At 39.5% G+C, this 16158-nt stretch overlaps 1 protein-coding gene across 4 annotated transcripts in view; it reads right to left on the bottom strand.

Moving 5' to 3' along the window:
* Positions 1-8914: 8914 nt before the first annotated feature.
* Positions 8915-16158, bottom strand: part of DCHS2 (dachsous cadherin-related 2) — a 155248-nt gene continuing 148004 nt past the window's right edge. For 3 of the 4 annotated variants that reach the window (XM_061584519.1, XM_061584518.1, XM_061584520.1), the window contains 3 exons: positions 15069-15355; positions 14833-14971; positions 8915-14113 (listed from right to left, as the gene is read on the bottom strand). In XM_061584519.1, coding sequence (XP_061440503.1) covers positions 11472-14113; positions 14833-14971; positions 15069-15355 — 3068 coding nt within the window. In that variant the 3' untranslated portion in view covers positions 8915-11471. Of the gene's footprint in view, positions 14114-14278; positions 14341-14832; positions 14972-15068; positions 15356-16158 lie in introns of all 4 variants that reach the window. The other variant, XM_061584521.1, reaches the window with a different exon arrangement.

Raw genomic sequence — 16158 nt, 5'->3', positions numbered from 1 at the left:
AATGGACAACACGTGTGCCAAATCTCATTTAAACAGACAGGGAGGCACCAGGTCCCGACCTGCAGAACCTGTCTTCCCTCATATTCGACGGGGCAGAACAACATCTGCAATCCTTGCAAGCAGAACATCTAAGAGGAATTTGGAATGTGACAGCAGACTGGCTTAGCAGACAACAGGTCTTTCCGGAAGAATGGAAGCTTCATCCGACCGTTTTCCATCTTCTCCAGCGTCGTTTTGGCGCCTTCTCAGTCGACCTCTTTGCCCCCAGTCGCAATTGCCAGCTACCCAGGTACTTCGTGCGATACCTGGACACGACAGCGGAAGCGGTGGATGCCCTATCGCTACCGTGGCCGGATGGCCTATTGTACGCCTTCCCTCCAATACCACTGTTAGCCAGAACCTTGAGGAAGGCACGGCGCGAGAGGGCCAAACTGGTTCTGATAGCTCCATATGGGCCCCGTCGACCGTGGTTCTCGGATCTCCTTGCCATGTCAGTAATGGATCCATGGACACTCCCGGTCAGGCCAGACCTCTTATCCCAGGGTCCAATATTGCATCAGGATCCCAATTGGCTCAAGCTAGCAGCGTGGCTTTTGAACGGGGACATTTGAGATCGGCTGGCCTGTCTGATGCTGTAATTGACATTATTTTGCCCTCGAGAAGACCATCCACTGCTCGTATTTATCAACATACTTGGGTGGCATTTTCCAGGTGGTGTCAGACTCAGCACCTCGATCCTTCACAGGCTACAATACACAGGTGCTGCAATATCTTCATAGGGGCCTCATGATGGGATTCAGATCCAACACATGGCGTCGACATGCATCCACTCTGTCGTCCATTCTCTCAGTGCCCTTCACTGGTGCCCCTATTGCCTCACATCCATTCATCAAACGCTTCCTCAGAGGCACTACCCTACATTCACCGGCTGTAGTCCACCGTTTTCCCTCATGGAGTTTGTCAAAGGTGCTGCAGGCTTTACAACGCCCTCCGTTTGAGCCCCTCAGGACTGTGCCTTTACATTTGTTGTTATTCAAGGTCCTGTTCCTGATCGCAGTCACTTCTGCGAGACGAGTTTCGGAACTGGGCGCATTGTCTATTGCTCGCCATCTTTGTGTCTTTCACAAGGACTCTGTTGTGCTGAAAACTGATCCTTCCTTCCGTCCCAAGGTCAATTCAGTTTTCCACTGCAACCAGGACATTGTTATTCCTTCATTTTGTCCGAATCCTACCCATCCTCTTGAGAAGGCTTGGCATTCGTTGGATGTCCGGAGGGCTCTCAAGACCTACCTGTCCAGGACCCAGGAGATTCGACGAACCGAGTCTTTGTTTGTATCCTTTCATCCAAGGTCTATAAAGTAGCTAATTCCTCCTTATCCCACTGGTTGCGTGCATGTATTACTTTAGCTTATGAGTCTCTTAAGCTTCCGGTTCCAGCTAGTATAATAGCTCATTCCAGTAGGTCAGCGGCCACTACGGCTGCTTTTGCTACCAACGCTCCTGTTGCTGATATTTGCAGAGCTGCTGTTTGGTCTACCCACACTCGTTTATAAGGCATTATAAAATAGACCGTTATGCCTCTGCTGATGCCTCTTTTGGCAGGCGAGTGTTGCAACAGGTTCTTAATGATGATTAGGATGTGGGTGGTCCCTCCCTGTTATGGGTTGCTTTGGTACATCCCGCATGATGGCATTCCTCCTATGGAAAATGGACCATTGGTCTCACCTGAAGGGTGATTTTCATAGGAGGAATGCCATCACGACCCTCCCAGTTGGAGGAAATTTGGATGCCTAGTTGGAGGATACCTAGATTTCTTTTCTAAGGTTTTTATATATTCCTGTTACGCTATTTTATTACATTCACTAGTGAAATCGAGACTGCTATTAATGTTATATCACTATGTTAGAGTCATGTTATTCTGAATACTGTTATTGTATTATGTCTTTGCTGGTAGGCCAGTTGGCCCTTTTTTCTGCACTTTTAGATATCTCTCTGGACTCGCTGCGAACGAACTGGAGAGTGGGAGGGGCCTGACACCCCTAGTCTTGACTTCAGAAACATTCTTGCCTTCGGACGATAGGTCGAGCTATAACCCCGCATGATGGCATTCCTCCTATGAAAATCACCCTTCAGGTGAGACCAATGGTCCATTCTTGCTAAATCGTAAGGAAATGCACTCCATTCCTGGCATACCAATACATACACCATACTATTTTGTACTAGATTCCAGGTTCTCTTCCTCTTCAACATATTCCCTGCTGCTTTATATCCACTACATTGCAGGGATCAATTCACTGTTACCAGTTACATCACTGGTACTCCATTTCTTCCAGGTGCAGAGTATGGGCTGAATCCAAGTCCTCCTGCAATCTGTTTGTCCTGGCAATGTTGGCTGAATCCATGCTATTCTGTTCTTTAATTCAAATGGTAATTTAGCACTTAAACTTGCTGTATTTTTGAAAAAGTTTTTTTAGCAACATGTAAGTTTATATCAAAGGATTTACTTCCATATTATGAAAAAATTATCAGTGAAGACATTTCCTCAAAGCAGAAGACATTTACTTTGAACAGGCAGAGCCCCCAAACCTGAAGGTCCAGCTCCGATCAGAGCATTCTGATAAGGGAACAAGATAATTACCATGAACGTTCAGCAACACATAATTTTGCTGGGGAAGAAGACTAGAATGTAATGCACCCATGGTTTTGCAGCACATGAACTTAATAAACAAGTTGTCTAACAAACAAAACCTAAATGCTTAAGGTCAGTAAAAGATGTGCAGATATATGTCCAGTGGGTGAGTGGCTTCTGCACCAACTGTTGCTTGTACAGCCACCAGCTGTTGGGTAGATGCTGTTGATTTAGGACCAGGGAAAATACTTCTAACAACTCCTGTGCGCAGACTGAGGCTAGAAAGCAGGGCACCATACTGAGGAAATGGGAAGGGAATTTACCTCAAGTGGACAGGCTACGGACTTTTTACACTGAGGGTAGAGTTTGAAATTAATCACATAAGAAGCTGTTTGGCTAGATGGAGGCTGAGGAAAAAGAAGAGTTTCCCTCAATCTCCTTCCAAACTTGTCAGTCATTCTGGCCAATATTCATCACTACTGTCAAATGGTCAGCTATGCTATCTCTTCTCTTGCATGGATACTAGGTTTCTTCAGAACTTTATGTCATGACTTATTATGTAGACATCATTAGGCTGCTATACCTCGTGAAATTAATGCATAAATGGCTATGAATGGGTCAAAGGTTACTGAAAGCCTAGTGCAGGTGTCACCAACCTTTTTAGGCCCATGGGCCCATTGGATTTTTGAACAAATGCCATCAGCCCTGCCCTCTCTGATCACTTCTGTTCCCCCCTCCACTGGATTAAGACCTCTCTTCCCAAGAGACAGCACACACACTGGTTTTCCGAGGGATCTTGGTAAAGTTCAAATCCAGTAGAGTTATCATCTGAGCCTTGAAAAGCACTTGGAGCTGAAAGAGAAAGTGGAAAAGAGCAGCATCCTTCCAACTTCTTTCTTCAGCTCTATGAACTTTTCAAGGGAGAAAAAGGTATCCACTCTCACCAACTCATGACCAAGCGGGCCAGGGGAAGACCTCAAGACCCCCATAGATGCTGGCATAATTTTCTAAAGGACAGTAAGGCTCACTCATCCCAGGATGGTTGATGTTATAAACAGTACTCTGAACAGAGTTGCCATCAATGCAATCTTATACCCCAACCTTTAATTAATATTTGCCTGGGTAACAATTATATAATTAAGATTACAAATAGCTGCATCTCACAGAGTGATGTAAACAAGTCTACTATGAATAGCTTTGTTTTTAAAAATGGAAGTCTGAACTATGCATGATATTTGGCTGTTATTTCCATATGTTAAACTTAAAAGATTTATTATTATGGCATATGTTTTTGTGAGGCAACGTCCACAGTTAGATGCATAAACACCTTAAGTAGTCTGGTATATATTCTGCAAGTACAGAAAGAAGAAAATGAAAAATGTGTATTTTTCAATTGAGGCCAAAATTAGAAGCAATGCAGATGATAGCTGTATGTGTGCCACTGTACTAAGCACAACACTGTGGCATGTACAAATCAATTTGGTAACCACTTTACACATCTGATGAAGTAGTTCTGGCCCACAAAAGCCTACACTACAATAAATTAATGAGTGCCACATGTATATTATTCTGCATGCAACCCTTTGGAAATGCTTTGTTGTTGTTGTTATGTGCCTTCAAGTCGATCAGACTTACGGCAACCCTATGAATCAGCGACCTCCAATAGCATCTGTCATGAACCACCCTGTTCAGATCTTGTAAGTTCAGGTCTGTGGCTTCCTTGATGGAATCAATCCATCTCTTGTTTTGCCTTCCTCTTTTTCTATTCCCTTCTGTTTTTCGCAGCATTATTGTCTTTTCTAGTGAATCATGTCTTCTCATGATGTGTCCAAAGTATGATAACCTCAGTTTCACCATTTTCGCTTCTAGTGACAGTTCTGGTTTAATTTGTTCTAACACCCAATTATTTGTCTTTTTCGCAGTCCATGGTATCTGCACAGCTCTCCTCCAACACCACATTTCAAAGGAGTTGATTTTTCTCTTATCCGCTTTTTTCACTGTCCAACTTTCACATCCATACATAGAGATCGGGAATACCATGGTCTGAATGATCTTGACTTTAGTGTTCAGTGATACAGCTTTGCATTTGAGAACCTTTTCTAGTTCTGTCATAATGGCCCTCCCCAGTCGTAGCCTTCTTCTGATTTCTTGACTATTGTCTCCATTTTGGATAATCCTTAACAAGTTCAATGTCCTCATTGTCAACTTGAAAGTTACATAAAACTTCTGTTGTCATTACTTCAGTCTTTTTGACGTTGAGTAGTAGTCCTGCTTTTGTACTTTCCTCTTTAACTTTCAACAGCATTCGTTTCAAATCATTACTGGTTTCTGCTAGTAGTATGGTATCATCTGCGTATCTTAAATTATTGATATTTCTCCCTCCAATTTTCACACCTCCTTCATCTTGGTCCAATCCTGCTTTCCATATGATATGTTCTGCATATAGATTAAACAAATAGGATGATAAAATACACCCATCTCACACACTTTCCGATTTTGAACCAATCGGTTTCTTCATATTCTGTCCTTACAGTAGCCTCTTGTCCAGAGTATAAGTTGCGCATCAGGACAATCAGATGCTGTGGCACCCCCATTTCTTTTAAAGCATTCCATAGTTTTTCATGATCTACACAGTCAAAGGCTTTGCTGTAATCTATAAAGCACAGGGCGATTTTCTTCTGAAATTCCTTGCTCCGTTCCATTATCCAATGTATGTTTGTGATATGATCTCTGGTGCCTCTTCCCTTTCTAAATCCAGCTTGGACATCTGGCATGTCTCGCTCCATATATGGTAACGGCCTTTGTTGTAGAATCTTGAGCATTACTTCACTTGCATGGGATATTAAGGCAATAGTTCGATCATTACTGCATTCCCTGGGATCCCCTTTCTTTGAAATTGGGATGTATATAGAACGCTTCTAGTCTGTGGGCCATTGTTTAGTTTTCCATATTTGTTGACAGATTTTAATCAAAATGTGGACAAATTCAGTCTCAGTAGCTTGTAGCAACTCTATTGGTATGCCATCTATTCCTGGTGATTTGTTTCTTCCAAGTATTTTAAGAGCAGCTTTCACCTCACATTCTAAAATTTCTGGTTCTTCATCATATGGTTCCTCTGTGAATGAATCTGTCATCCTGGCATCTCTTTTATAGAGTTCTTCAGTGTATTGCTTTCATCTTCCTTTTATTTCAGTCAGTCAGTGTGTTCCCCTGTTGATTATTCAACATCCCTGCTCTTGGTTTAAATTTCCCTTTCGTTTCTCTAATCTTTTGGAATAGGGCTCTTGTTCTACCCTTTTTGTTGTCTTCTTCTATTTCTATACAATAACTATTGTACAGTTCTCTTTGTCCCTACGTACTAGTCGCTGTATTGTTGCATTTAGGGTTCTGACTGTGTTTCTGTCTCCTCTTGCTTTTGCTTTCCTTCTCTCTTTAACCATTTTAAGAGTTTCTTCAGTCATCCATTGAGGTCTTTCTGTCTTTTTAACTAGAGGTATTGTCTTTTTGCATTCTTCCCTGATAACGTCTCTGACTTCACTCCACAGTTCTTCTGGTTCTCTGTCAACTAAGTTGAAAACCTCAAACCTGTTCCTTATTTGAACTTTATATTCAATAAATGCAACTAACTTCTTTAAGCAGAAAACTTAGTTAGAAGGTCACTACTTAAAGATATTTTTAGCATTTTTTAAAAAATATTTCTATAGCTATGGGCTCTGTTCCAGGCTTAACTGATCATTTAGAAATTAATGAGAAGTGTGGCACAACCCTGCACATGCTTACTTGGAATCAAGTGCTATGTATTGCCAGGTTAAATATACACAGGCTCACAGCTTTAGACATAACTAACTTTCTCTAGATTAGGGATGTGTTTTTCTTTGTGTAAAAAATAAAATATGGCCAATAGTTTTCAGTTCATTTGGTACAGAATTACACAACTGTTTTCACTGGCTGTTAAGCAAGTCAATCCGGAGTGGCAGGCAGCCAAAAATTCCAAAACAAATAAACTGTCTTATTTTATAGTTTTTGCACTTTGGGCTTAATATGTTTTTCCACTAACAAGTTCTGTTCCCGCATCACTAGTATATTTCTCCCCCACACCGCCACACCGATCAGAAAATAGACTTTTTGAGGCAAGTGAAAACTAAACTCACAATAACTTAAACAAATTACATTGTTTACACAGAGAATAAAAAAGTGAGGTGAAAAGAGCTGACATGTGATTTACTGCAGACTCTTTCCTTGTATATTCACATTTTTCAGTCCAGCCACACATGAGACAGAAATACATCTGCTTAATGTAGTTCGCAGTTTTGGACACAGAATTAGTAAATATATATATTAAAAAGAAAAAATTTAAAAAATTGGCAGAACAACATTTCTTAAGTCTGATTATCCCATGCAGAATGGGGCATATATTTGACACACACACAAAAAGGGATCAGCTTACAGCTAATGCTTTCAAAAGGGCATGCAATAAGAACTAGATCCAAAAGTCAAAAGGCAGCACCACTCCGGGCAGCAGAGGACTTGCTTGGTGTTGCAGAACAGGGGACCATTTTGCTATAAAATAAAGATGACTGGATAAGTGTTTTTTCAAGTGTATGATCACCTGCCAGTACTAATCTAGAAGTGCCTAGGGGAACCTAGAACTAATACACACCAGCTGTCAGAGCTGCCCAAAAGGAAAAGCAATGAATCTTTAATCTTGTATAAGTTTTCCACCATATTCTCTACATCAGGGATAGTTGATGTGGTGCCCTCTAGAGGTTGTGGAACACAACTGCTGTCAGCACCAGCCAGCATGGCCAATGCCAAAGAATATGAGTGTTGTAATCTACAACATCTGGAGGGCACCATGTTAGCTACCCATTTTAAATAAATAAGGGTGTTTGCAGGAACACACATACTGAAATCTTGCTCTGCTTTCTTGAGCAGCAGTCTCTCAACACTGAGGCACTGCTTCTAAGGAGCAGGGGCAGTGCACATTTTATATAACAGCAACAGGCTGCAGATGGAGAGGCAGTTGGAAGTACAGCTCACTGTTATACCAGCTTCCTCCCTGCCATCTTGCAGCATCAGTGCAAAGATTCTGTAGAGACGAGGAGTTGCATACACCTACGCCCTGTGTCAATTGTAATTAATACCACTGCTTACAGTTTGGGATAACGGCACATAGTAGTACATTTTGATGACAACATGGTAATCCTGGGAAACAAAAAGAACAAGGGATAAAACACTAATTCGTAACAGTGACATATGTTTTAATGACATCTATATTTAAGAATTTATTTATTTTTTGGTTTCATCCTCACGAGTTCATAGAATCGTAGAATCGTAGAGTTGGAAGGGGCCTAAAAGGCCATCGAGTCCAACCCCCTCCTCAATGTAGGAATCCAAATCAAAGCATTCCTGACAGATGGTTGTCCAGCTGCCACTTGAATGCCTCCAGTGTTAGAGAGCCCACTACCTCTCAAGGTAATTGGTTCCATTGTCGTATAGCTCTAATAGTTAGGAAATTTTTCCTGATGTCCAGTCGAAATCCGGCTTCCTGCAACTTGAGCCCGTTCAGCACAATAGAAACAATTTCCAGGATTGTTGGGACATTTAAATGAACAAATCTTATCCCATCATCTAGGTTTTCCCACCTCTCTTTTGGGCTACCTTCTGTTTTTTTGCATTCTGAATATCATTTCTGAATACAGCAATCTGCCATTTTCTATCAGGAAGTAGATTCAGAAAATTTTTTTCATAGCAAACAATTAGTGTTACTTTGAAATAAAATTTGTGTAAGGTATTTTGAAGATGGTATCTAACTCCAGTCAAATTAAACCAGATTTATCCAGGATATAACAATACTTGCTGGAGATGTAAATCTTCAAACATGGCTATTTTACATATATTTCAGTTATGCCAAAGAATGAAACCTTTTCAGCATCTGTGCTAAATAAAATAGAAAGTATAGCAGGATGTATTCTAACAATAAATCCAATAATAAATTATAGAGAAATTGATATTTATTAACCAATGCTCAACTGACAATTAGTTATCGTTGCCGGAAAATAAATATCCCCATATTAGGTAACTGAATCAGGTTGGGAGAATGTTCAGATGGTAAAAGTAACAAACTTTATGAGAGTAAGGGAAAGTAGACCCACAGATAACCGCTTTGTTGAGAGTTAGGCTCCATTTATTATGCATTGGAGCAATAAAACACAGGAGAATGTTGAACCACAAATAAAGTTGGGAATTTTGTAAAAATGTTATGTTTTTGATCTTCTATCTCACTTCTTTAAATAAATTAACTAATTACAAAATATTCATTTCTGGTCTGTATTTGTATATGTATCTGTATTAGATTTTGAAAATTAAATAAATAAAAGTTCCAACAATTGCATAGAAATCTGATGTGTTTCTAACACTGGCTGTTTGAGGATGGTAGGTTATCTTGTTTATTTATTATGTGTTTCAACAATTTACATACATCTTAACAGCTGTAGTCTCTAAGCCATGAACAATACGGTTACAAAATATAAAATAGAGATAAAAATCAGAGAAACATATAAAAGTGCCTGTTGAAATGAAAAGGTAAGTAAGTTCAAGAAGACTAATGAAGACTAAATGGCCCTTCCCAAACTTTGAGTCCCCAGATGTTGCTGGACTGCAACTCCCATCAGCCCCAGCCAGCATGGCCAACTGTCAGGAATTATGGGGACTGTAATCCAACAACATCTGGGGGCCCAAAGGGTGGAAAAGGAAGGACTAGAAGATAGTATTATCCATTAAGAACAGGTAATCAAAATGTATCAGACATCTATATTTTTAAATAAATAAATCCTTAATCCCAGCCCCTGGAATTCCTTTCTTTGTCTTTGTGAGAATGGGGTAATTGGAACATCTCTCTAGATATAAAATTGTTAAATATTAATCTCTATGGGGGATAATTGTTCCAGCTGTACAGTGATCCTCTATTGGTAGCCAGTTGGCTACCAATATAGGGTATATACCAATATAGTATATATATCTAAAAAGCTGGGTATGGGGATAAACTGGGATTGGAACCAAGCCCTGCTTACAGCATGTAACCTATGCCAGTTCTTTAAAACTAGGCCTCTTAACTCAGTAACACCTTCCTCCTCTGGACTACCTCCTTTGGTAGACCTGGGCCAGGAAAGATTCAGAAATCCAAACATTGGATATCCTTACCACTGAGTATTTTGCCTCGATACAGTAAAACGAAGAAAAATAAAAACTAAGATTTCACAGTAGAAAAAATATAAAAATTATATTTAAAATACTGTTACATTTTTAGTTATGCAATTATACAAGTCTTTGTCATGACCTTACATTTTTGGTTATACTTTGTTATATATGTACATATTTTGCAAATACAGAATTCATAAATTAATGTTGCCCATTTCATTTGTTTTGTTTGGTATGCTTTCATATCAGGAAAAAAACCTGCTATGTGAGAGAGCTAGTGTAGCATATCTTATAAGCTTTAATAAACTTTTGTGCTTTGTATAAAAAGCCCGAACAAAAATCATGACTAAAATTTTTTTAAAAATGCTTGTAGCTGGATCCCATTGTGGCTATGGAAAGCAAAGAACCATAAGCAAAAGTCATTCTGTACCCAAGAGCTGGAAAATCCTGGCTGTGCTTAGTCATCAGATAAGTGTCACTCTGTCACTTTTAAACAAGTCCAAGGGAATATGCAATTGCATGGTGGCAACTGAAAGAAGGCAATCCAGTGACACCAAATATATCTTTTAGACAATCTCAACGTAAAATGCATGGAGACTCACTGAAATCAAAAGCAAGGTTGCCAGACGCTATAATCAAGGATGACATCTCAGCATTCTACAATGATTAGGAATATATCTTTGATTTGTTTTGCCATTCTGAATCCATCATTACTTCCAGCGTATTTTGGAAACAGTATTTATTTATTTTAGCCCTCTTACCTTTAGAGATGCCATTTCTACACAGAAGTCGATGAAGATATTTTGAATCTTGAACACAGCAGTTCAGAATAAGCAATCATTAAATGTGAGTCCAGAGAGTCAGTCTTGCACCATTCTTGTTCTAGATGCACTCAAGGAAAACCAAACCTTTATAGGATCTTTTCCTATTCACCAAAAGCCAATTCTAACATTTTACTCAAGGTGTTGTAATGAAGGTGCGAAGACATATAATTACATAGTGAAACAAAAGAAAACTAAAAATATTGGTAAACATATGCTGATTTGATACAACAAATATGCACACTTTGAAATGTGTGCGTGTCTATATATATACTACTACATGCATTGAATATTATGTAGCATCAACTTTTTTTCTTTTTTTGCTTCAGCTGAAGTGTGCTTGGCTCAGGAATCAGAGCAGTTGGAGAGAAAGGACAAAAATGTCGCTGTCTGTGTCCAATTGGCAACACCAGAGCATATGTTAGACCAGCTAAAATAGTGACTCCATGTGCCCCATGGACATCCAGCAAGTTTCACACATCCTCGTCAATTGACCTGAGGTTAACAGTAAGCATTATGTGAAAGTTCTGTTCCACCAGGGATGCTCCTAGATGCTTAGGACATACAGAACATTAATATCTGGGGTCTGCAGTAGAAATCTGAGTTGTACAGCATTTTGTAAAGAAAGATCAAGAAGGTCCCTGACAGGTCTGAAGTACATTTCGCAGTGAATTATTTAGGCAGGTAAAAGGTTTGACGAAGTCATTTTTAGCTCATAAAAAAAATACAGATATAGACATGACATGCAATGCTCATTAAGGAGCATGGCAAAATCTTTTAGCTAAATGTTCATTTAACATTTTAAGTCAATGATAAATAATCTATACTTGAACTACTTCTGTTGAAAGTTCACATGCTGTTCCACCAGAGCACACTCCCTTCAGGCTAGGATGTGAGATGACTGGGGATGCTGTAGGTGTTTGTGTAGTAAGCAGAGACAGAGAAGGAGAAAAACTGGGAGTCATAGCTGATGGCGGGTATCTCAGGTGATGGATGAGGGGTGAGCGTGGGTATTTTTTAAATGCCTGACCTGGCAACAGAGTTGGAATTTGTGGGGGAACTGTCTTTAAACCAGGCTGAGCTACAGAAGTAATGAGAGGAGGGGGAAATATGAAGGATTTCCTCTCCTTAGGAAAGCTATGCATTTTAATGTTTTCATCCTCCAGTTCTGCAATATCACTGAACACAGACGCGAGAGGCTTAAATCTGGGTTCCCAATTTAGCAAGTAATCCCAGTTATAGTTACCTCTGAGATCCTCATCAGAGTCAACTAGGGTAGCAAGAGATCCATAATAAGAGTTCTGGTCATCACGTATGAAGATATGTTCACTTGTGATGTTTGTCGTAATGTCTTTTTCCTTTATCCCCATATTATAATACGTTTGAGATAGCTTTTTATTGCAAGCGTACCTTGTATCACATTCTCTTCCCTCTCCTCCACTTCCATATTTGAAAGATTGGACAGTCTCTATGTTGTGAGAAACGGCCAACACATCAGTCTCCTCAGACTGACATGAAAGTGGGTCAGAATCTCTGGGAATTCCCGAATCTGGAATACTTGAGCCTCGATCACTTAAAGCTGATCCGGAACCCTTCCTGCAAGGATATTTATTGATCCTCTTTATTTCCTCATCTTCTGCAGTTTCTCCTTCTGCAGAGCCATGGCCACTAGAGTCTGAATGCCTACAAGGATTACTCATGTCCCTTCTCTCTTTGATGCCTACCAAACTTAGCCACTCAGCTATGGTGCCTACTGGAAGGGTACTGGCTACATGGATCCGGGATTTCTGAATGTCTTTAGGAGCACTATTTTCCTGGTCTAATTTCAAATCAGTAGGTGAGGGAGATGCCATCTCTTTCTTCACACTGGAATTCACTATTTCTTTTTGTCTGAATCTAACAATAAGCACAGCAAAACTAATGGCAAGAAACAGGAACGCTACAGTAGAGGAAGCGATGCTAATGGACACAGTTTGCATGGGCAACATGGAATAACTCTCTGGAGCATTAGAAATGTTTACCAGAACTGTGCATGTGCTGGACTTTGAGTCCAGCTTTGGGCTATGAGCTTTTATAAGTAGTTCAAGAGTATCATCTGTCCTCTTCATACTGCTTCTTTTCCTCTGAAAAGGCCTAGTTAAGGAGAGGGACCCACTGCTGTGGTTCACAGAAAAGAAAGGAGACTGTTTTAGCAAAGTGTAGTGAATGACACCATCCAATCCTCCATCATAATCTGATGCTGTCACTTTGCCAATCAACTGCCCTGCTTCATTATTTTCAGGGAAATGAAAAAAATACTGATCTTGGTTAAAAACAGGGTCAAATTCATCAGCCCCCTCGACATCCACTTGAACAGTAACCGTGGCTGTTGAATTGCTTCTGTCTTTGGCCTGAACTATGAAACAAAACTTATTCTGATCTTCAAAATCAAGCACCTGTTTGGTGAGGATATCTCCAGTCACAGGATCTATGAAAAACATGTCATGATCTCCAGGCGTTCCATGACCAGACAAACATGACGACTGGATGGAGTAAGAAAGTTGACCATAGGGTCCAGTATCAAAATCTAATGCAGAAATTGTGCAGACAAATGAAAAAGCAGGCAGATTTTCATGTATTCTGCAGTCTAGGCTGGGAAATACAAACATTGGGACATAATCATTAGCATCGAGGATGCTGATAAAAACTACAGCAAAAGCCACATTTTTTACACCAACTCCTCCATCAGAGGCTTGAATAGTCAGACTGAATTTCATCATTTCTTCATAATCCAAAGCTCTGACCAGGTCAAGGGAGCCAGTTTTCCCATCTAAATGGAAGTGTCCCTTGTCATTTCCAGAGATGATACTGTAAGTGATGTCTGCGTTAGGTCCAGCATCACAATCATTAGCTGAGACTGCTGTGATATGACTGCCTACTGGGAAATTTTCTCTGACATTAACATGATATTCCAAACTGGTAAATACAGGTGGGTTATCATTAATATCCAAAACAGTGATTGACACTGTAGCTGTGGAGTTTAAAGAAGGAGTTCCCTGGTCAGATGCAAGAATTAACAATTGGTAAGATGAACTTCTTTCTCGATCCAGAACACTTCTCAACACAAGATTTCCAATTAGTTTACCTGGAGATTCTGGCCCAATGATACATTTTTCCATCTGGAATTTATTACTACCATTACCACCAATAATAGCATAATCAACATAGGTGTTGTCATGTGTCCTGTCATAGTCAACAGCTGAGAATGTTAGCAGCCTCTCTCCAATGGAGACATTTTCACTGATACTGAGATTATATGCTGGCACGGTAAATTGAGGGGTATAATTATTCACATCCTGGATCTGTATGACCACTGAAGTAATAGCACTCAAAGGAGGATTTCCTCTGTCACTGGCTTCCACATGGAGCTGAATAACTGAATTCTTTTCCTGGTATGTCACTGTCTTAACCAGATATAGTGAGCCTAAAACAAAGTTTAAAAAAAAAAGAACAACCATATTTTATAACAAACTTTCAAAAATAGAATCATCATGATGACTCAAGTTAAAATCCCCCGCCCAGCATTTCCTAAAAAAGAAAGAGTCGTTATTTGAAAAGATTTTAAGCTTGCAACCCTGTACCCAATTACCTGGGTGACAGCCCTACAGAATTCAATGGGACTTTTCTTCTAAGTAGATAGATAGGATTGCACTATAAGAGAGAAAAAACACAAAATGCAAGCTAATATTTTCTTTTCCAGTTGGAACACATCTAGGCTATAGTGGGATATGACCAAACAGTGGTCTGAGAAATGTAATTCGTTTGAAAAATTATTAAATATGGCAGATCTCATTATTCTTTATATTTCTGGAAAATTCTATGCCTTACAGTATGCCTAAATGTAAGCTATAGTTTAATTTTGTGGTGGTGGTTTTTTCTTTGAAGTCATAAAGTAACTAATAGCCTGGTAAACACACCAGGTAAACAAACAGATTGCTATATGCTCATTATGTATTCTCAGTCATTTGGATCTTCTCATCCCCCAGCCCTGCCAATGTTTTACAGGCATGAATGACAAATTCAGTTGTCCTTGATGTGTGTATTATAAGAAATCCCCAGCAAATATGAACTTGAAAAGGGAGAAAAAATCACTTCATACTGTATTTCCCATATTCCACATTATTCAATATACAATGAACTCACCATTTTGTGGATCAACAGAAAATGTATCAGAGGAGGGGGAAATTCTGTAGGATAGTTTTCCATTGTCCTCTGAATCTTTGTCTGTAGCACAGACAGTCAAAATAGAAGTGGTTATAGGTCTATGTTCTGGTATCATCACCTAAAGGGGAAAAAGGCCACTGTGTCTCAAGAACACATGAACAGATGTTTTCATAGCAAAAGCTTTGAATTACCTACTGTAATGCTTCTTTTCTTACCAGATATGCATCCTGAGTAAATACCGGTGGATTATCGTTAATATCAAATATAAATATTAGAAGTTGTTCTGTGGTTTGATGCACAGAATCTGAAACTCTGATCAACAGTTCAAGCCGTGTGGTTTCTTCAAAATCTAATGCTTTCACCAATGTGATTATTCCCTTGTATTGGTCGATTGCAAATTTCATTCCAAGATTACCATCTTCAGCAAAACTGTAGTGAAGAGGTGGGCCTAGGTCTGCATCATCTGCCGATACTTGCATCACCAGGAAGCCAAGTGGGGCATCTACAACAATCATACTTACAAGTGAGATATCGCAGTTGTTTTGCAAGTTTTATATAATGTGAGCCCACCATAAATGCCATATTTTCAATAATAAACTCTAGGGGTTGTATCCAAGTAAATTCTACTTAGAGTAGACCCACTGAAACCCAAGTTAGTCATAGCCATTAATTTCAATGTGTCTACTCTGAGTAGAACTAGCACTGGATACAAACCTAGGTGTACAAAAATAATTAGTTCCCAAAAATCTTACGAATATTTTAAAGGTAAATTTAAAAATAATCTGGATGATAATGCTAAAATATGCACACAGTTCTGAATCCTTTGGGAAATTTTTGGAAGAACCCTATCCCCACACTGTAAGTAAGAAAACTGATTTGCTCAACAAATCAGTGGCACAATCTTCCTTGGCTTTATAAAAAAATAATTAAAATCTAGCCCTGCCCAGCCTCTGTATTTATACCATGCAAAGTCATTCCAGGCCAGGGCAAGCATCTCTTACCCTTTGTACTCTGGGTCACAGCAGATGAATAGCCAGACTTTTAGCAATATAAGGTCTAAGGAAACACTGCCATATGTGTTTGGTGTTCATTTGAGACCACCACTGAAGGGGGGGGCTACTAGGAATGAAAAGGAAGTTAATAGCTAACTGGATGGAACTACTCTCTTCTTATGTCAGAAAATATTTTGGAAGAATATAATTTTGTCTGTATGTTTCCAAAGTGGTCCTTATTTGATGCCCAAGTACAGTATTGAATATCTGGTATGCAAGTTGCGTATTTTGCAATCTAAAGTTCATTTCCCAG

The sequence above is a fragment of the Rhineura floridana genome, chromosome 9 (genome assembly GCF_030035675.1).
Source record: "Rhineura floridana isolate rRhiFlo1 chromosome 9, rRhiFlo1.hap2, whole genome shotgun sequence".
Lineage (NCBI taxonomy): Eukaryota > Metazoa > Chordata > Lepidosauria > Squamata > Rhineuridae > Rhineura > Rhineura floridana.
This window is presented reverse-complemented; position numbering and strand designations above follow the sequence as displayed.